At 49.5% G+C, this 22,674-nt stretch overlaps 1 protein-coding gene across 9 annotated transcripts in view; it reads right to left on the minus strand.

Annotated features, from left to right (window-relative positions):
* Positions 1 to 22,674, minus strand: part of bahcc1a (BAH domain and coiled-coil containing 1a) — a 53,540-nt gene that overhangs the window by 22,792 nt on the left and 8,074 nt on the right. For 8 of the 9 annotated variants that reach the window (XM_029836210.1, XM_029836208.1, XM_029836209.1 and 5 more), the window contains exon 3: positions 3,889 to 4,071. In XM_029836210.1, coding sequence (XP_029692070.1) covers positions 3,889 to 4,071 — 183 coding nt within the window. Of the gene's footprint in view, positions 1 to 3,888; positions 4,072 to 8,318; positions 8,541 to 22,674 lie in introns of those variants that run through there. The other variant, XM_029836211.1, reaches the window with a different exon arrangement.

The raw sequence follows: 22,674 nt of genomic DNA on the forward strand, positions 1-22,674 counted from the left end.
TTTTCCTGCAGCAGCATGTTGTTTGCGAGCGTGACGACTGGCGGCGTAATCCCGTTTCACAGCGTGGTCTGGCTGCGCCCGATAATGCCATCCCGCTCCGTTTCAGCATGCCCTCTGCTGGGGCGGCGAGAGGGGGACTGCTGGGTACGGCAGATCCCATTCGGGCATTAATCTGGCCGGGACGAGGGAGGCTGCCATCGCCGCCGCCGCTGTCGCGGCAGCTCCGGGCGATGTGAGCGGGCTCTTGCTGCGGGCTGCTGACTACACAGCAGCTTCGCTCTCACATGCACGTCCACACTGGAAAGTGGATGACAGAGGGGAGCTGGCAGTGTAATTCCCGCCTTTCCACGGGCGGAGCAAGGGCGAGAGGCTGAACAAACAGAACCACGTCCCAGGGATTTCCACAGCGTGGTGGGGAGAGGGGGGGGGCAGAGGGAGAGAGAGAGTGAGAGAGGGCAGAGATGTGGACTGCTCCTGAATCTGTTTCAGGACCCCATCTCCATTTTTACACATTTACCAGCTCGCCACTGTGTTTATATGTCACCTTCCCTTAAAGACAAAATAGGACAAAGGCTGAATTGGATGTTTTCTCTGATGATTGGGGGGGGGGGGGGGGGGGGGGGGGCTTTGGAGAGAAAATACATGAGGGGAAAAAGAGAGCCTGGCAGTGAGAGACCAAGTGGAGAGGAGGAGCAGGCTTAGCTGCCTGTCAGGTCTGCTAATTGAGAAAAAGTGACAGAACCATCAAGGCTGAGCGGAAGGAGGAGGGGTCTGGCAGAGGGTGGGCAGGGCTGTCGTGGATCTCCTCAGGTTTGACTAATTGAAAGGAAAAGATGCAGGCTGGCATGAGATGGAGAGAGAGAGAGGGAGAGAGAGAGAGAGGGGAGAGAGGGGGGAGAGAAAGAGAGGGGGAGAGAGAGGAGGGGAGAGAGAGAGGGGGGAGAGAGAGAGGGGGAATGAAAGAGGCAGCGGTAGGAGGAAAGAGAGGTGGGGGGTGAGGCTTAAATCCTACAAAAGGAAAAGCAAGCAACAGAAGGAAAGATGGACAACTGAAGATAGGCTTGGAGAGGCGTATCAAACAGAAGTGGATTAGACAGGTGTGCGCAGGCGGCCGCGGCGCACACGCGCGTGTGTGTTTGCGTGTTTGTGTTGACAGAGATATGACACTGCGATTGTCTTTGGCATATTGTAAGAAGCCATTTGGACCAGAGCCAGCTGGCCTGAAGCCGGCGAGCAGCCTGCAGCTTTTTCTTTTGCAGGACCCCCCCCTCCCACCACCCCTTTTTTAATTTCTCCCCTCGGTTAAATCGGTGGTTTATTCAAACGCAAGAATAAATCCTTCAAAACCTCAAAGGGCATAATGTATTCTGCCCCCCCCCCAAAAAAAGCTTCACATTTAGGAGAATGGTCAATACATTGTGTTTTAATGCTGTGTGTGCATGTTTGTGTGTGTGTGTGTGTGTGTGTGTGTGTGTGTGTGCAACAATACTAGTTCACAAGGCTGTTTGAAGGTTAAGACTTGGATTAAAGGGTTATCATTAGGGGCTGGGGGGGTGCATTATTTCAACAAGTCCTCATAAAGATAGTAAAAAGGTATGCTTGCCGTCGCCACGAACTAGCAACAGCACACACAATTGGTCGAATGAGGAGAAATCCCTTTTAATTCTTGCCACCCAGTGACATCATGAAAGCCACTAATGGGTTGGTTGTTGGCGCTGTCGTCTTGTACAAATATCTGAGTATTTGTAGAACAGAACACAGTTTTCGTTTCCAAACATAATAAATCTCGCAGCATAAGTCAACACCGGCTTTTCTTCTATCAAACTCACTGACTCCGGAGTTATCCAAACGGACCAGAGCGGCGCTGTTATTTATAATGTCAGCCGGCTACTCCTTCCAGATTCATCATCCTAAGAGAAATGTGGCCTGTGTGCATGACTTTTTCCTGGCCTAGATGTCATCAAATCACATCCACACTAATGTCTGCACTAATGAGGATTAGGTTCTCGCACCGTTCTCCCTCTCTTCTCTCACCCAACCCAAATACAGGAGAATAAAGCTCAATCAGGCTTGTGTGTCATGTGGCCAGTAACCAATCAGAGTGATTTATTTGGGAAGTGTTTTTTTTTTTTTCTCACCACAAATCTAAATGTTGGTGTTTGAAACCGCTTCAGTTTCTTCGGCTGTGGAAAAGCGGCGCTCCAGAGGAACCCGCCGTGTTTATATCTGACGCGTTTGGGGCTTGGCGAGCTTTATTATTTGACGAGCTGGGCTTGAGGATCGTCTCTGAATACAAAACCGGAGCCGCGCTGCCTGGATCTGCATGCAAACAGCCGCTTTAAGTGCCTGTAAAGCACTTGTAAAGGAAAAAAAAAACAACCCAAAAAACAACAGGAAATAAAATAGAAATCCAGAGAAGGTTACAAGTGAGACGCTAACGTTCTGACAGGCGAGCAGGAGTTGGCGGCTGCTCGGCTGCTGGTGGGGTTCTGCCGACACCCGGAGAGAGGAGGCGAGAGTCTGGGTAATTGTGCCGCTCGTTTTGATGACTTGCTTTTTATGCAAAACAGGGAAAAGACAATATGCAATTATCCCAAGAAGGGAACAGCTGAATGCGGTTGATGAACAGTCTGGACTCAATCATGCTCTTAGTGCGTTATATGCAATTAAACTGCAATAGAGATAATGGCCTCCATTGCCAACTGAGTAATAATCCCAGTCATAATCACCTCCATTACTTTTATTAGGCTTGGCATCATCGTCATCACTCTTATTAATATTATTCTACTCTTCCACAAAGAAGGAAATGTTTGACAACGAAACCCTGGAAGGGTAAGGTGAGGGAGCCCGGGCGCAGAGGGCGAAGCATCGTCACCTATTCGCAGCCGCCCCGCTGACTCCAGCCCTGGTGGCTGCGGCACGGGAGCGCCAGGGTGGGGGTGGGGGGATCGGGGGGTGTGGGGGGCGGGGGTGTAGCTGGGAGGCATCCGCTGGCTTAACGCGTTCAGAAAACAGACAGAATCTCAGCTGCGCTGCACTCATTCAGCCAGTCACACATCACGCAACTGGGGCGCCGCTGATCAGTGACCACAAATAACAAACGCTCCCCGCTGGCTTTACTCACCCCACCCACCCACCCAGCCACCCACACGCACACACACACACACACACACACACACACACACACACACACACACACATACAGGCAAGACTAACAGCTGGGCTATATTTAGAAGATAAATAAACCGAAGACAGCTGGAAAAACAGGGGCCCGATGAGTTAAGACGACGGTTCGCGAGGCGTCATGTGACTGAGTAATTAGCAGAAAATTACGGACGTGCATAAGCAGAAGTGGCGACGGAGTAGACGTCACCCTCGTGCACGAACTGAGCTCACAGTGTGGTTAAGATTCCTGAAATACCTCAGAAAATGAATCTTTCCACTTTATCCTCGCCTGACGCCAGCCACAACCGAGCGTTTGTGACTTCCCCGACGCGTGTGTAGCCGTTGTGTTTGGTGGGAACCCTCTCATTGAGCTGTGATGGACACGACGCTCTGCTCTGCAATCCCTGCAAGGTTTTATTGACCCACATGTGCACGTGCATGTCCTTGGCTACACTTTCGACCCCGTTGTCTCCATCCAGAAACCGTAGCATCGTGGCCCCATCCCAAACATGCTGGGTCTATTTTAGCGCACAAATAAAAGGGTGGGAATCTGGATCCTGTTAGATGATTACAAGCCACGCTTCAGTGGAAACCTTAAAATACACAATATCGGCGTAACAATACACCCAATAGGAGCTGAGATGAATGTCCCGTGAAACAGCACGGTCAGAGGGTGAAGCTGTGTGTGTGTGTGTGTGTGTGTGTGTGCCAGAGCGGAGGTACCTTCATGCGAATGGGGGAACCAGATTTGCGAAGCGCTGGAGTGGGGTCCACCCCGGAAGGAGGGCGAGGAGGGCGAGGAGGGCGGCCGAGAGGGGTGTGACGGGTGGGAAGGGGCTGTACCTAGACTACTGGCCAGAAAGGTTCCCATGAAGGAGGCGGAGGAGTTGCCCATCAGTCCACTGCCTGCATTTCCACATGAACAAAGGGAAGCAGAAGAGACGGGGTTAGCGTTAGCGGTGTGCGTGTACATGCTGACCACATGTGTGACCAAACACAAAGACAACAGCTTCAGATCATTGGCCCCTGAAGACGGAATGAGTGAAACGGTGGGATTTCATCACTGCCGTGGAGGGAGGGTGTGTATGCGTGCGTTCGTGTGTGTGAGAGAGTGTGAGACACGACTCCCCCTCACTGACACTGGAGTCCTCTTCCCTCGTCTTCTAACCCCCCCCCCCCAACACCGCCCGCCTCTCTCCACGGGCAGAGAGAGGTCTCATCTCACAGCTGAGTACACACTTTCTCAGGCTCTCTCCCTCTCGCTCTCACACACTTTTGCTCCTGCTCCCCAGTGTCCCTTTCTCAATTTTTGCTCCCTCCCTCCATTATGCTCCGCTCTCCATCTCTCACTTTCATGCCCTCGGTCTCTCCCATGCCTCTGTTGCGTTTCACCGTCTCCATTTCAGCCCTTCTTTGCCTCGGCATGACTCGGACAGCTCTCCGCTGACTCGAATTTGGCATTTTCCTTCATCTCCCCTTCTGTTCTGAAACTTCCCGTTTTTGTTAAGCGTTCTAATGGCACCAGCAGAGTAATCTGTCCCTGACTCGCTGAACTGTGTGTTTAACAAGACTATGATGAGTAATTGACCATCCGTAGCAGTGCCTGTGTGACTGGGGGCTGATTGTCTATTATGCATTGCAGGGGGAGTCAGAGAAAACACACTGATTAAACACTGCTTAAATTACATTCCCATTACGCATCCGCCAGTGCACTTGAGTGAGTGGCCTGGGTGCCCGGTTCTTTACACATTCATCTCCAGCGAGTCTCATGCATATGTACGAAAGGGCCCGGATGAGCGCTCAGATGCACAGATTTGCATCAGCGGTAAAGATACACTATCGTTCTCGGCGTCCAAACAAGAATGAATCCCATCCTGCGAGGGTGAGGACAGCTCTGTTTGAACCTATGACGGAGAGCAGCCAGCGAGCTGGCGGGTCAGGTCAGAGCATAGTAGAGCCGGCCATGGACGCGCAGTCACACCTGCGTCACTCTTTACGGTTCAGACTTTTTTACAGCTCCTGATGGAAAGCCTTAACTATCCTCATCAGATGCTTCATATGATGCTTGAGCACAACTTGTCCACAATGTTCCGAGCGCATCGACATGCTCACAGGCTAATCGGTCCACTAGGAAGTGCTGAGCTGTCTTGGGATCCCCTCAGAAGAAGAATTACCTGGTTACGATTCATCATACATATATTTATATAAGTTCCTTTCTGATCTTTGTTTCAGAACAACCATTACGGCGCTAGTACTGCCACCTGAATCTGTGTAATTTAAAAAAGAAAAAAGAAATCAATGGACATTTTTTGCAGTGGTCCAAATGAAATACAGACATTTGCTGGAAACAAGCACACACTCATACTAATACGCAGTAGTTTGGTCCCCTTACACTAAAATGGGTTCTTCCTTGGCATTTTTTGCTGAAATCCGACTGTAGTTTTCAGTGGAGGATAAATTACGAGAAACTCTTTCATGAGCTTGAGAAAGCAGCATTGTGGGTGGTAAATAGTAACGTCATTCATGCTGGTGAAGGTGGCCTAATATTTACAACAGTAGCCGAGTTTAGTTTTTTCCATTTTCGGCCTGCTTCCTCTCCACCGTCACCTCCTATAACCCCTAATCTAGTGGAATACTGTTGGCAGGAGAAGGTGAGGGTTGGGGTAGTGCAAAGGAGGGGGTGGATTGCGGCCAGCTTGCTTGCTAGATGCACATCCATTAACCATCATCCTCCTGTACTGTGCGCTGCTCGACCCTCTTCTTCCCTGTCGCCCCAAGGAAGCTTTCCTTGGTGCCCATAAATCGGATAATCTTTCTGCATTATTAACAACCCAACCGCAGAGAGAGACAGAGGGCGACATAGAGAGGCCACAAAGCTACCAACTGTGCCCAGATGAAAAGAGGGGATGCCAGGCAAGGTGCCATTTGAAATTTGAGGAGGTTTCTGAAGGAAAACCATAAGAAAATTTTGGTTCCACAATGCAGCCAGAGCAACGGCGATCCAGATTTGTAACACGGTCTAATGCAGGGATAATTTCCCAGGGGAACCACAACAGAACCGATGTCTATAATACTCTGATTCATGTTTGTTCAGCTGCATGTTAAGGTGCAAACTGACGTGTGCTTCTGGAGAGCAAAAAGAGCTGGATGCCCCCCACCCGGGCCGTGAAATACCGTCCAGTGATGCACGGTAGTCTAAAGGTCACCGACCCTAGATCCAGAAAGCCAAACCAGCTCCTTGAAAAACTGGTTTAACCATCTAGAATATTTATGTTTGGTTCTGAAGGAGTGCCAATGGTGTATTAATATCGCCTTTTAAGAAACTCAAGTCATGTGCAACCTAATCAGCACCGATCCCTGACAGCAAGCCAGATTAATCCTATTACAGACTTAAGGGAGAATTGTGATCACGGGAAGCCTGCCTCCCTCCCTGACATCCAAACATTTCACCCTGACGCGCTTGCGGTGTGCAAGTCTACAGGCGAACGTGACCTCTGGAGGTGGATGTGCTGCTCCGCCCACGCTTGACCCTAGATTGGTGTAAGGTGTAGGAGTCCGGTATCTGTGCACAAATGAAAAGGCACACGCATACAAAGGCAGTGTTGTGGGCCCAGGCAGAGGCCCCTGTGGACGGACAGAGCCAACAGCAGGCAGGGAGTCAGAGCAGGCAGAGTGAAGGCCTAGTTGTCATGGGAACAAAAGAGAAACAGTGCTGGAGGCAAGGAGGCTGCCGTACAACAGCAGCGGGCAGATGCGGTCAATTGCGTGCTGTGCAGAAATCAGCGGCCCTGCAACCTGCCTTTAAACCCCGCCCCAGCTCCGGCTTCTAATTTCATCTGGTTTAATTTGTCACTCTTTGAGGGGGGGGGGGGGGTGTCCTGTAAAGAACAATCTGAACCCATCGTCGCCCCCACCCGTGAGTCACTGTTGAGGTCGAGGGCTCGTTTGGGATTGAACAATAGGATGGCAAAGGATTGTCTCGCTAACTGCAGGCCAGGAAATCATGGGAGACAAAAAACAACAACTGAGAAGACAACAAGCACCCACCCACAACATGCTGTTCTTTTGAATGCTGGGAATCTGATCAAAATTCCATCCCAAAGAAACACACACCCATCAATTCTCTCTTGTGCACTTGCGAACCAACGACTACTGTCATTGTTTTCACGTGCATCTGCTTTTAAAAGGCAAGCAGAGCTAGCTCTACAGTTCCCCTCTTCATCAGAGGGGAGGGCCTCTCGCCTACCGAAGTGACGAGGACTGAGGGGGGCGATTTTAGAATGCAGGAATGGACAGGAAAAACTGCAGGTGCACCTGTGAACAATCTACAGCCACGTTCCTGTACATCTGCTGCTTTAGCAGAAATTTGAAAACAGCAAGAATGCAGTTTAAGATTCTTGATAGCTTGGGCATGATTCAGCGCTAACGGCCCACTCAACGGAGGGCTGCTCAGGATCCAGATTTAAAAAAAGAATCCGGTAAGGCTAGCAACTGGCTCAGCTAATGTTGGCCATGCTAACGGAGCCTCCCAAACAGCAGAGGCTTGACTACACATCGCTGTTCTCTCGACCGTCCCCTCCCTTGCTGTGCAATCTAAGAGCCGGAAACAGGAAAATTTGGCACATATGTTGGCGAAAACCAGGGTCAAAGTTTTCAAAATATGTCTAATTTATCTTATTCTTTCATGGACTAACAGCAAAAATAACACCAAAGTTATTAAGTAAGAGTTGTCTACTTTTATGATGCAGTTACTTGTAAATTAGAATTGACGACCAACTGGTTTTAATAAAAGATGTTTTGCAAGTCGCCCGAAGCTTACCGCCGACTTGTTCCTCAGAAATGAAACTAGAAACTACCACAGAAGAATTCAAGTGAAAAATACACAAATCATTGATAACAAGCTTCATCACGTGGAACTACGTCACAAAATCGGTAGTTGGTGCCATGTGGCAACCAGGCTCGGCACACAACAGAGTGATCACAGCGCAGACGCTCTCCCCCGTCATGTCCTTGGATAAACACACCCGCTTTTCTTCTTCTCTCACATAAATTCAATTAATAACTCCAAAAGTTGAGTGGCGCGAAAACGAGGCTGCTGCGCGGCGTGTTGGGACGCGGACCCGAATGATGAAGATGGGCGAGTGCTGACTTACCGAGTGAGAACATATCGAGCGTCTGGGAGACATCAGACTTTCCGACCGTTGCCACTTCACGTTCTGCCCGAGACAGCCAGACTTTCCATATTCACTCATAAACACACAACCGAGTCTCTGACCTCTCGGAGAAACTGCACGGGACTGGGCGAGTGTACGCACCAGTGGCCCCAGACAGACTGCGCATGCTACGCTGGAGGGCCACTGACTAACCCAGAGCCGACTTCCTCGCAATAAAACGTAGAAGGAATTTCAAATGGCTATTAAAGGATGGGAGGCGGGGGGGATTTCCTTCAAACAATCATCTTGAAAACATTTAAACAACTGGTAGCCAAATTCCTCTCAACATCAACTGAAGTAATTTCTTTTTGTTTGTTTGTTTTCTTGCTTCCCACCCTGGCTTGGGTGGATTTGGGTCGGTGGGTGGTTGAACAGTTGTGCCGCGAGTCCCTGAAAGTTGAGTCGTAGGCTCGTCTGATCACAAGCGTATTAAAGTAAGAGAGAGAGGGAACAGGCGGTCAAGTCCTGGAGCCGGGCCCAGTGCAGGGGTGGGGGAAAGTGCCAGCAGCGCACGCCTCCGACACTCTCCACACTGCGTGCCTGTGGGGTGAGTTTAGTGGATGTGGTCAGCGCGGGGGCGGGAGAAGTGAAAAGGGAGCGGCAGAAGCAGTTGGAGGAGTAGATGTGAGAAAAGACCATGTGCACCAGACGGCCGCATCCAGAGGAGGGGGTACGGGCCGAGAGTTTGGACTTGAAGTGCAGATAAGGGTGCGAGGAAATGTGAGAAAGTTTGAAAGTGAAAGAGCGGCAGAGCGTGTGTGGGAGTGCGCGCTGCCAAACATATGCGAGGCCAGTGTGTGCGTATGGTGGTCGTCTCGCTGAAGTTGACAGCCCGTGTTTGCCGAGTGGCTTCTGTGGTCACCCCCCCCCCCCCCCCATTCACGATTGAGGGGATGGCAGAGTTGTAAGAATTCTGGGAAATTTTTTTTCTTTCTGGAGCAAAAGTGCTATGCAAATACAAAAAAATCATCTCGGGGAGGTCAGCCAAAGCAACCCACCCACTTCACCCAGCTGTTTATACGGAACACAAGTTGACATGATGGGATAACAAATTCTAATCCAAACAAATTATTCCAACTGACGAGTCCTGGCTTGGCAGGGAGCCTAAAAACAACAATGGCCACAACCAGGCCACAATGCTATGAGAACTAAAATGGATATTATTTTCATATCGTGTTCTGGATCTGGCAAAGCGATGTCGAGGAGCATGCGGGAAACCTCCCAATTTATTGGCTTTCATGTCCTTTCTATCTGCAATGGGCAGAATCACGGTACCTACATATTACTGGATTGCTCCACCTGTCCACATGGCCATGCACCTTGAAAATCTCACCCCTGAGAATGGCCAGAGGGGCCACACGATAAAGACGAAAGGGCAACATCTGGAAGAGTTCCCGCTGGAATGGTAGAGCCCATGGATAAAGGTTTCAGGGTTAGGGGCTCTGGGCGTGCTGTTTGATACCACGCAGGTTGGGAGATGAAGTTGGGGACTTCCATCCAGCTCCGTGTGAAAAATGCGGCAGTTTGCTGAGTCAATGGCCTCATCAGACATTCCAGACTGGGACACAGGAGGTGGGAGGACATATTGGAAAAAAGAACCAGGACTAAGCCAGGACAAATAAGTTCAAGGCCCATTACCCTTCCTTTTACAGCCTCCCACGCATGCACATTCATATCCCCCACTCCTACAACCCACAGTTAATAGCAGACACAAGAAAAGCCAGGTCACAACACAAAACTCTGCTTTCAATTTCTCCCATTCCAGCCACTCTCCGTGAGCTCAGGAGTAAATGATGTAAGAGGGAATGTACGTTACAACAGACCCTGACGGTTTTCCTTGAAATGGACGCTTGTTACAGGATGTTTTCCCAAACACCATCCTGTGTTTCCCCCATATTAAAAAAAAGAACCTCTTGGTTCAGGCAAAACAAGAGTGTTCTGGGCCATTAGGGCCTACTTGTATGACTAGACGGGCCGCTCTCTGTGCTGTTCTTTGTACCCACACTCCTCAAGGAGAACCATTAATTATCCGCCCAATCTTAACAAACGAGCGCTTTGTTAAGTGACCCATTGTTTCGCAGCAGCGTTTCAGGCCCTCTTTATTTCCGAGGCATGAAACTGCGATCGCCAAAGTGGGGCCCATCCGTCTCGCGCTCTCATCCACAATTTTTTTTCAAATTTTTGTTTTACCTTTGTCTCCGTAGCTTGCCTCGCTTTTCCTGTTTAACCCCTCTCTCACTCTCTCACACACACACACACAGCAACACAAACACAAAGAGAGCCGCCCACAGCTGTGTCAGGCCATCTCTTTAACAATCCAATCTGTTTTCTTTCCCATGATGTTTCCCACTGGCACAGGGAGGAGAAAATCAGATTTACTCCCCCACAGGGCCCATGCAGTTGCACTGATATGGAAAATGATTTCAGTGCTGCTCGAGCCCATAAACATTATTTTGGTCTCCCCTGTTAATGACACATTTCTTCCCAGCATTGTGGATCTCACAGAGGAAGAGATGACTGTGACGGGGGATCGGGAAGGGAGGAGAGGAACGGGGAGGAAGAGGGGGAGGAATCCTCGAGGGCCGCGCCTGCACCGGGGGAGTCCTTCACCCCTCTAACTGCTGTCCTGACATCCTCTCACCCTCTCCGTCATTCACACATGCGTGCTGAAACACATGCACAGTGCACACGCTAATCAACCGTGTAAGAACTTACATTTCCATGGTCTTCAAAGACACACACACACACACACAGAGACACACAGTGAAAAGAGAAAGAAATGAGAGCACAACGATCCCCCCCACAGGATTTCTCACCTCTCTTTCTCTATCTAACTGTCAGCCTGATTCCAAGCACACTGTATTTGGCTGCAGGGCTCAAAGCAGCACCACTACAACTGTGTCACAGAGCCATGAGAATCTTTTTTTATTGCTGGCTGCAGCCAATACAGCAACCGGCTTCTTCCCTCTTAAACGTGGGAATCAAATTGGTACCTTTAGTGGCGAGTTACAAACACCGTTTGCCCCAGGCACTGCGTCAATGAAAGGACGTCGTCCTGGGACTTTGACACATGATGTTTAATACGGTGGCGTTAAAAGAGACGCTCGACGGCGGCAGCGGCACAGTAAACCTCCCATTTGGCCCAGATTAGAGCCCATATGGAGGACAAAATCTGAGGGTGATAACAGGGGAAAAAAATGGCGTTACATATGACTAAAAAATTCTCACACGTCTCCACATTCAAATATGGGATTTTCATGGTTCTCCTGTTCCACTGGAAACATCACGTGGAATGTTCTGGATCTGGTTTGCTTTACGGGCGATGACTGATCTGTCTAAATCCATTGGTTTTGTGTTCTGGCCATGGGGATGGATGGGTGACTAACGCCGGCTTGCGTGCCATGTTTCTGCCGACGCAGCCAGAGCTCAGCCAAGCAGGTCATGGACACAGACATGCCTGGAAGTCAGGAACAGGCCGGATAAAACCGAGAGCTCAGCACCGCTCTCTAATTAGTCCCCTGTTAACTTTTGAACTTAATTGGCTAATTGAGATGCGGTTAGACTGGGCAGGTTTCCTCTCCCCCGGGGTGACCGTAAGACCCCAGTATTCCAGGCTGGCACCGACTGGCGCGGGAGGTGGCTCACTCTCCCCACCGGTGAATCCCTCCGCTCGATCCAAAGAAGCGCCGCCGCCGCCGCCACACGGGAGGCAGTAAAACTGCATTTTGCGAGTGTGTCTCAGCAGAAAGCGCAGCCGCGCACAGCACATATGCTCCTGCCACATCAAAGTGGCTCTGGCTGCCGAGTCCTGGGTGGTCCGAGCCTCTCTTCTCTCCAACGGCATTTCCACAAAGAGAGCTGCAGAGACGCGGAGTGTGAACGTGGGTGATTTTACCTCACCACAGCCGAGTGCCCTCTGTCGAACTGGGAAGTCAGTTTGCTTTGGAGGACAAATGAACGGCGTGAGGACGGAGAGCAAAAGTGTGGCGGGACACAGATACAACAAACACACACACACACACGCACCAAGCCACAGGCGTCACATTGCTCGAGTTTCCCCATCTCCTGTGGTGGACGTGTAATGATACAACACCACATAAATCTGGGAGCAGCCCAATTCGCCGGGACAGATTTTTTCCTCCCGTCTTCCCCTTTTAAACTTCCATCTATTCTTCTCCCTCCGCTCTGCTGAACCACATCACTCACTTCCCCTCTCGGTTTTCCCTTTCCGTCCATGCACCCTCTCCATCATCCCTTTTTCAACTCCTTCTTCCTGCCGCCGCTCCGCTCCATATTTCTGTCCTCCCTCGTCACCTTGCCTTCTTTCCTCGGTCACTGTCACCCGCATCCCTCGAAATAGAATCGGCTTCCCTCTGTTTGTCAGGTTTTTCCTTGTTTGTCTCTCGGTGTTCCCAAAACCTCAGAGAGTAATGAAAATCTTGCTTTATGGGGGAGTCATAGGTTCACACATCCCTCCATCACAACAGCCCATAAATCAGCAACCCCAGCACTCTACTGGCAACCAGGCCATTTTGGAATGTCCTGTTCTAATGCTCCCACAATCTTTCATCTGCGGCTCAGCGCCGCCTGTAGGTCAGCGGTGGATGCGAGGGGCCTGCTGTTTGAAGAGATTTCCAGCAAGCTCTCATGTATTGACTCGTAATATGATAAAGTCCCAAAGTGATGTGTGCGAGAGAAACAGAAGGCAGCTCCCTGCTCTGGCTCCCCACCCCCCCCTCTCTGATGTAGCCTGTCAAAGGCGCGGAGACAGTGCAGAGCAGAAAACAGGCCGGCTAGCTGCCCTGGCTGACTGGCTGGCTAGTGTGGCGGCTCTCGGCTCCAAGGCCTCAGTGCAGCCGTGAATTTAATTTGCTGCTGGTTCACAGGGGGAACAAAGGAGAAAGGTTTTATTCTTAGCGGTGGCTAAGACAAATGCAAGCATTTTGCTATGATAACCAACAGACAAGAGGAAGGAAGGCACCTGTGTTGTCAAGGCCAAACAACACACACCATTACCTTGTAGAGAACACGTTGCATGCATGTGCATCTCCTCGCTACGTGGAAACAGGCCCGTTCGAATGACGACCTTCTACCCGCTATAGCAGCCTGCACTTTAAAGTGTCCACAAGGTCAGCCACATCGCACAGTAAATTCTCTTATGAAACGACAAACTAGCCTTTAAAATTGAGTTACGTCCCCCCCACCCCACCCCACCCCCCACCCCCCCAAACTCCTCAAACTGGTCATCCATGGAATGCTGGTCTCGGAGCCTGCTCAACGTCTGCGGCAAAAACAAAAAAAAAAACACACTTGAGCGGAGATGAGTAAAATTAGGAGCATTTCCTGCAATCTGTGGTGGAGGAGAAGGTCGTCCTCACCCCGACATGAGCAGATGAAGTGTAACGCAGAACAGGGCGACCATAAAAACCCCTCTACTCCAGCTGGTTAGCTTGATGCAGGCTTTAAAGGTTAGGAGCCGAGTATGCACATTCCAAGGTCACGGTGGGGACAAAATGGGACAGTTATTATTTTAAGTCAACTGCTTCACGCTTGTCGGCCTGGTTGGTTATCGCTGAATCCTTCCAGCTCCTCAGCAGCCATCACACACAGTCCGCTGAGCAGATGGATGGGCTGTACCATCGCTTGTTCTGCTGTATTTATTTGCAGGATTTACCAAGAGGAGCAAAGGAAGAGGGAGTCTTAATGGGGGTACAAGAGTCCTCCAGCATCTGATGGAAAGCAACAGATGTGCTGCAGCTGGTGGGTTTTGTTTGTCATCACATTTTATCAATCCAAAGATGAACGCGATGCTGCAAAAGCCCACAAAAATACCGCTTCGTTAGTTAATTTGGTGGTTTATTTGGTCTCCAAAACACCAGATTCCAGAGTAAACGATAAAATAATTTGGAAATGTGCGCCCAGGAGGGTTTTCCTTATTTTCTTTAATACACAAAAAGCACTGCTAGTCTCAGAACACGTCATCACTTCAGCATAAGGCCACGGAAGTCGCCAGCTCTCTGAAAAGCCTTGGAAATTCTTTAGAAAGAGCAAGAATAAGCCAATGGAAAGACATCGGGGGGGTTGCAGGGCTACTGAGCTGTGGGGCCCAGACTGCCTTCCATAAACCCTTCAAAAACTATGCTGTGTCACCCATTTTTGAGGAGACATAACAGTTTACCGCCAGGGTTTTGCCAGTCACATGGCAGTCCGGTAGATTCAGCGGCGTCTGGTTTCCCATAAATAATTTTCAAAGAGCCGCAGACCTTTCGTCACGTTCCCGTTGACTCACGTCACATTCCCGTTAAAGCGATTCGACTTTCATTGTCGAACTATCAAGCGATCTTTGTAAACAACAAAATAATAATGGCAATTAGCATTTAACCATCTCGGAGTACCTTTACGGCGCACTGCATAACTGCTCTGGCTTCTTAACCGGTGGAGAAAATAGCACAGACAGAAAGAGCGAAGAGGGAGAGGATGACAGGTAATAAAGAAGAGTTATTAGGGCACTGTAAGGCAATGAGGAGACAAGAGCCTCCTGAAATGTTTTGACACAGAAAAAATAGAAAATGTGACACAGGTACTTAAGCCGGGGTTTGAAAGGCAAACCAGCGCCATCTTTCATAACTCCACTGTTCTCCCTCCCTGCGCTCCAACAGGTGATAGTTGCAGCTCTGGGCGTCCTGAACTGCTCATTGACTTAAGCCCGACGGCACAGCCTCTGTCGTGTCGAGCGGCGCGGCTCCTTCACCCAGATTACTGAAACACTAAACACCCCCATCATTTCCCTGAGCTCAGGTGAGCACCAGGTTGTAGGTAACAGCATGTGCGTTGGGACCACAACGTGATTACTGCTGTTCAGCCTTTTGTTCTCAGTTATTTTTGCGCCGTACTCACGACGGCATCAACAGCAGCTTTCGCCCGCGATGTTGTATGAAGCATTCCCTCACAATGGATGTGTGTGAGTGTGTGTGCAGTTTATATCTCCTTACTGTATTTGTTCTGGCACACTGTTCTATTGTGGGCCTGGGCTTTGCACTTGTCAGATAAGAGAGCAGTTATGTCAACACAGGGTGCTGTGAAGGAGCCGCCTGGTCGTGTTGACATTTTACAACACTGATTATTTACTCTGACCACACTCTCAAGCCATCATCCTGCCTCTGCTAATGTCCCAATGACCCCGGGTCTCCTGAGGTGGAGCCCCCTCCTGGCGCTGCCCGGTACTATCGCCTGACAGGTGAGACGAGCAATGAGGGTTTACAGGAGAACTAATGATTATTGAAAAAAAAAAAACCTCTAAAGCCACCTACCAACAGATGAAAACCCCCAAAAAAGACTGACGAATATTTCCCAAATACACACCAGCCCTTGAAGATTACAGCGTGAGTGTGCAAATTGAGCTAAGCAACCCTATCACTATAGCCAGTGGAGCAATCCATGCATAATTAGGGAAGAGGGGAGGGGGTTAATTGACTTCTTTGAGAAGGATCCTGATTTCTATCAGCCGGTCCCATAATTATATGAGCCAGGGTTCTCATTAAGCCCCCTCCCTCATTTATCTCTCTTCCCCTCTAACCCCTTCCCCTCTCCCTTCCTTTCCTTTCTGCTCTTACGCTTTGAAAAAGGGTGGAAACCCAACCGCTCCTCCCGTGTCCTCAGCACTAAGGTGCACATAAACACATGATTAGTGCACCTTCCCGTGCGCACACTCAGGCCCCAGACTGCAGCTGACCTGACTCTGAACCCCAGTGCGGTAAAGTACAAGCAAAAGCGTATTAGCGGCAGACCTGTGTGCATGTATCCCTGTGGCGAGAAACCGTCTCCAGACGGGACTGCTTGGCGAATTCAAACCTGATGTTTTTCTCTTTTTTTTTAAAAAAGAGTAATTTTTAAGTCATTCCGACAATAACGCTCAAACCACAGTGCAGCGGGAACAGAACCGTAACACGGCTTTTGAATCATTCACAGACAAAGTATACGCTGCCTAATGACACGCATCTGGACCACAAACAAAAGACATTATGCCGACATGTCAACACTTATGAATATTTACTAAAACAGCCAACAGAATTCACCACTTGTGTACAAGTGTTCTAACCAGATACAGAGGGAAACGTTTCCCACGTTTTTCCTTTCTAATTTATTTTCCCTCTTTGGTCATTGGACACAGTACAAGTCTAATTTCATTGAGAAAAGAAAAAATTATGGAGAAAAAAGATGAAAAGCGACAAATGAGAGATTTCCTTTTTAGGCTCATAAATCAGCAGACACAGGCAGGGGCAGGGAGAGGTCCCCTCCGAAAAAGCCAAACTCTTTTCCTTCTTCACAGCCAGCGCTAACCACCTCTCTCCCTTTACATCCACGCGAGCACACAGACCTACAGTATGTGCAAGATCACATGCACACTCTTCCAGATGGCTGTGTTCGGCCGGCGTCCCTCTCCCCACCAATCTGATTGTGGCGCGGCGGCCCTGGCCGACTGGCGCGGAGGCAAGTCTCGTAAAATCTCTCGCACTTTTGGAGTGGCGCTGGCTTTTAAAGTGACACGTGCCTTCAAACTAGCCCCGTTAAAAGGTGGTGAAATAAATCCTGATACTTCTGTCACATAAAAACACTACAAAGAGAGGTCAGGTGGTGTAGCGACGACTCCCTCGGCAAACAGGCAGGAGTTAGCGGGGAGCTAAAGCAGCAAAAACAAAAAATAGGACTGACTGTCAGCAGAACGTTTGGTGGATTTATTTGCGTTTCTGTTGGCAAAAGCTGGGAAAGTTCTCAAATCTGTAACCTTGGTAGACTTCCACCGACGTACAAACAATGGTGGAGCTACAGACAGACGCCACCAACTGGTCGGAGTGATTCCATTTTATTAAAAACTCTCAAATAAGCCCACAACGAAGCACCGGTGGCCATTGTTGGTGTCCTGCTTGTCTTCATTTTTAAGGCTGTGGCAGCATACTGTCAAGTTGCTAACGTAGTCTACACATTTATCACATCTGGCCCATAGGCCACACGGTGGAAACTCGGGTCAGATTAAGGTGTACCGGTACTCATCAACTCTCCACCAGGTGTCCTGATGCGACTACAACCTCATCAGCAAGGACGTGATATTCATTGCTGAGTAACATGAGCAGGATGATGGAGATCCACAAAGACTCATGGGCTGCTTTCAAATCCGAATTTTCACCATCTGCCTTGCTGGAAGGAGAGCCACATGGGGAAAGAGTGTGTATCCATGCCTGTGTGTGTGTGTGTGATTGTGTGTGTGTGTGTGTGTGTGAGATGTACCATGTATGTGCAGCCAGTGTGTCAGTATTGATCCTCAAAGCAGCCCCATTTTTGAGAGATCTGTCAAATGCAGATGTGCACACATCTACATCCCACATCCCACATCCCCCCCACCCCCCCCCCCCTTGAAAAAGGCATTATATTACAACCACATGGAATAAATAAAATCCCTTTTTTTAGACATAAGACATCTGCAGCACCATCAAGTATTCCAGTATGCGTCCTCTCTTTCCCGCACCACTGCAAATTTAGTCCACCCCCGGCATACCAGTGGTATTGATCCATCCATTTTCCACGAGTACAGACGATTCTGGTCTGTTCGTGCCCTGTAACCTAGAATGACCACTTTTCTCCTCATACCTCACAGCTCTGTCACACAGTAGCCAGAAGGATATAGGCTCGCCGCATTGCCAGAATAAACTGAACACAGGTCCTGTTTTGTGTCTTAACAACCGCGCACCAATCCACATGTGGCATCTATTTATAATCCCTAAGCAACCGCGGTCTGCTGCTGACTCCAGCCTATCTATGACCTATCACTAACCCATGGAACAATCAGCCGAGAAGAACCCGGCTAAGATACTGTGATAAAAAATTGCGCTGACCTCCTGACCCCGCCGAAAGCCACAGTGATTTTTGAATTCTTTCGCTCTTGTTGGAGGAGAGATAACGCAGTCCCGAGGGGCCTGATGAAGAAACAGCAGACGCACTCCCCATAACTGTCACCCCTGTGCCGGGAATGTGTTGTGATTTAAAGCACATGCTAGCACAGCAGTAAACCAGCAGCTTCTCAGAACTGAAAAAGTTGTTCCACAAACCAAAAAAAACAGAAGAGTAGCTCAAATTTTGAGACCTGATACACGACACTGTATGAAGCCAACTCAGATATATTAGCTAATCAACGGTGTAATTGAAGTGGGAGGATTTGCTGCAAACGCCCCACGAAGACGAAGATAAAGATGGATAGAACATAAAACGCCCCGGGCTGAGGTAGAATTAGGCACCTGCATCAGCAGCACCCCGTCCACCCCCGTGTGCTGCCCCCTCAGCTGCCTGCCACTCAGTCTTCTCGCTCACTCCTTACACAATCTCTGCACCATACGGTTCTTTTGATTGCCATTTCCCGCGAGCACGCGCACAAATGCTGCACGTGGGTACACAAAAGCGCACTTTGTGAGTTTTGATTCCGAGAGAAAAGTTGCTGCTAATGCAAATAATGACAGGCACACCGGAAACAAGGCAAGGCTCGTTTATCAGACGGAAAACACACGAGCAAGAGGCACAACTGACAAAAACACGCCAAAAGCACAGGAAGCTTTTCTTCAAAGCCAGTTTGATGCACACAAGCAGCCACCTACACATTACAAACACACACACACACACATGTGCATCAACACACCCTGCTATTATGCTGTACCCAAAAGGCATTCAGCCATTTCAGCAGTGTTCTGAGAACCAGCCAAGTGAGAACTCTTTCAGTGCATTAGCCAGCGTGTAATCATAGCCCAACCTCACTGCAATTAGAAGTGTTTCTAAATCTTCACTAAAAATGCTGCCTTCTTCCACAGCTAATAGCTCACTTCGGCAGCTGACAGAGCCGACCCAACCTTCTCGGCATGGCTCGGCATGCTTTACACACGTATTTACACTGATATACATCCGCAGCTGTAGGTCATCTGTCAGTAATGGAGATCAAAATGGACCCTGGGAGTAGACCCCAGCAATGTCCCACTTGTATCAATTAACCGTATCAACCTTAAGAGTCTTAGGGCAGTGCCACAGTTCACCTAAGTGCTGGTGCTCTGTGATTAAGGCCTCCTCACTGCTGAACCCAAATCTCCTATTCCATAACAAGACCCCAAGAGCTCTGAATGGCTCACAAGAGGAAGGTGGCGTTGTAGCGTTAGCTAATGAAGACTGGGGGAGTGGGGCTGCTTGCTATACTGATGGCATTGCTGTTAGCCAAAGCTGGTGCACTTGGGTGTCACTTCAAAGCATTCCCTGCTATTAATCAGAGACTATCCAGCCCTCCAGCGAGGGCCCCTACTGCCTGCGCCACCAATGACCCTCCTCAAAAGCAAAACAATGGAACCATCATGATGCCACAATTTGGCCACTGGCTGCATCTTCATCTCTGCATATATATCGCAGGTTACACGCTCAAGTCCAATTACTTTACCTGATGGGCATTCGAAGGACAGTAGCAGAGGGGGAGGTGGTGGTGAGCTGGCTCACACTGACATTATGCAGGAGTAGCTGCATTTGGGTTGGGGGAGGGGCAGCACCTGGCTCAGGTTGCATACTACGGGCCATTTCTTCCCGTCCAGGGGGTTCTTTATGAGTGCACCTGTCTGGTGTAGATTCACAAGCTCAAACCTGTCACTGATCAACCAACCCAATGGTGAGCCACAAGGCAGCAGGCTAACATCCTCCTCCTTCTCCAGCCCTCCCCCTCAGCTAACACCAGCTAGCTGGATATCAGCCACCGGGCTTGAGGATTAAGTGGGACACTTGCACTCTCCCTTCAATAGCAGATACTTTTTATACAACGCTAATCCTCAACATCAACTCTTTCTTCCTTTTGTTTTGACTGATGTGCAGACAGCACTTTCTGCCGGGTTGCCGCCACAGCTGGCGGGTTAAAGGGTGGGGAAATGATTCACTTTTTATTGGACGGGCTTGTCAACTGAACATATCGGGGAGGCTAATGGAGAGGAATACATCGTTTTAGTTGGCATTGCCCACTTCTAAATTTGCACATTCACGTTATATGAGGATGAGAGAGCTTATAATACGAGAGCCTCCCCTCCCCCAACACCTCCTGTTGTGCCGCGCTGAGAGCCTGCAGACTGTAACAGTGCTGAGTGGATGAGATAACCATTCACCATTGTGAGGATATGCTGTCAAAGCTTTGTTTTCTCTCCCTCCCTCCCTCTCTCTCCCTCCCTCCCTCCTCCTTCCTCCCTCTCTCATGTAAGAATATAAAAAAAGGAGCGGCGGTTGCAGAAATAGTCCCGTTTCTATAATTAGATCTAAACAGACGAACCAGACTCTCAAGCTCTGTCCCACTGGCCCCGTGGCCTCCTGGGAAGCACCATGCGTCAGTGTGTGTATGTGTGTGTGTGTGCGTGCGTGCATGTGTCTGTGTGCGGCTCAAGCCTTTGTGTGTGTCTGTTTGCAATGCACCAGTAAGTGTATGACAGCATGTGACAGTGTGCATCTAGTCTCGCTGTCACATTCCCCTATTTCTCATGCATGCGCACCAAAAATCAGTAGCCCCCCCCCCCCACCAACCACACTCGTCGCTGAGGAGCCAATCATTTCCCCCGTATCCCAATGATGCATTCTGTATCAGAGAGAGGAGGCAGTGTAGCCTAGTGGTCACAACAGGCACAGGGGACAAAGACAACAAAAGGCAGGGCAAAGACAGGGGGCAATAAAGGTAGGGGTGGGGGTGCTGACCATGCAGACGGGAACAGAACAGAACGATAGTGTGAAGTGTGTGAGAGAAATGAAGATTTGGTTTAAAACCACCGTCAGAACAGGAAAGCCAAGCAAATGAGAGACAGCAACAAGTCCCCTTTGGTTTGAGGACCAAGCAGCTGGCTGGATGCTCCCAAGAGACTTATTAAAACAAAATTCCTGATGCTAATCTTTGTTTTCTCGCTAAAGGCCTGACACATCCTTGAGAGGCTGACTGCGTGTATATTTAATGGTGGATCTCTGCATATATTTAGCAGCGCACCTCATTGTTTGCTGCTCCGTCACCGTCGCCCTGCCGCTCTAGTGACAACCACAGAACCCTGCTCACATTATTTGACTTTATTTGTCTTCTGTTCTGACCTTCCACCCTACTCCGCTGCATTTAGGGTGTATAATTTAAATGTACCAGTTCAAATTAAAACTAATAAGGTTCAGACTTCAAAGTTTTGGTGGCGCAAAAGGGTTAGGGTGGAGCGGAATCTTTTTTTAAACTTTTTCAATATCCTCAAATGTGCAGGAAGGCATCATTACAGTGAAGCACAAAGCGTGAGCACATATGAACGCCGCATCAGGAGCATAAAACCCTGGCAGGAGCTTGAGCAGCAGCAGGGACAGACTCTGACGTTAGAGGGACTAACAATGCACCTGTCTGGGCCCCACAGCAAACCCCAGGGTGCCTCCACTAGTGGGGGGGTGTCTGAGGAGCCCAGCCCAGCACACTCGCACAAACACCCACCCACCCAAACATGAACCACACACATGCTCGTAGCGTGTGCACACTGTATTGTCACTGTCTGCAAATCTGCTAACAACAATAGGCCAACGGTCCGTGTTTTGTTCCTCTCACTGGTTTGACTGGAATAATAAAATTTGAATTAAAAAATAACAAGTAATCTGGATTTTCTGCTTGAGCCGTTAATAATGTCTAACAGCTGTCACTTGCAGTGGGTCGAGGTGAGCCCGGGGCTGCCCGATGAGAGTCGGCCCGATACGAGGGAGGGGAGGACAGAGGAAGAAAAAAAGAGGGAGAAAAGATCCAAGGAGAGTTATCTGAATTACCGACAAAACGACGGCAGATGGCTTTGGACAAATCTATCTGCTTCAATCCCACAAAAAAACGTATATATCCAGTCCGGCGTGCACGCTCTCCCTGGGAAGCAAAGGGGAGAATTTCATCGCCCCTGCCGGATCATTATTGCGGCTTCTTACTTCCTCTTCATATCAAGAGTAAAAATAGAGGGAAAGGTTTGAAATCCAATCCTCTGAAATCCGATACAGGAAGGTATTACCCTGCCTGTCACTCTCACCCCTCGGGTCTCCTTTGTGTTTGTCCTGCGTGCACCCCCCGCGCTCGAGGCAAGGGCTCTGTGGCACCATGCCACACGGCCTTAGTGTGGGTGGCGTTCTGTTTGAAGAGCCCGTCTATGAGGCACTTACTTGCCAAATTCCTCTTGCGAGAACAGAAACCTGCCTCCCCCACCCCCCCAACATCCACAGCCCGAATTTTTGCTTTCCATGATTAATACTA

The sequence above is a fragment of the Takifugu rubripes genome, chromosome 5 (genome assembly GCF_901000725.2).
Source record: "Takifugu rubripes chromosome 5, fTakRub1.2, whole genome shotgun sequence".
Taxonomy (NCBI): domain Eukaryota; kingdom Metazoa; phylum Chordata; class Actinopteri; order Tetraodontiformes; family Tetraodontidae; genus Takifugu; species Takifugu rubripes.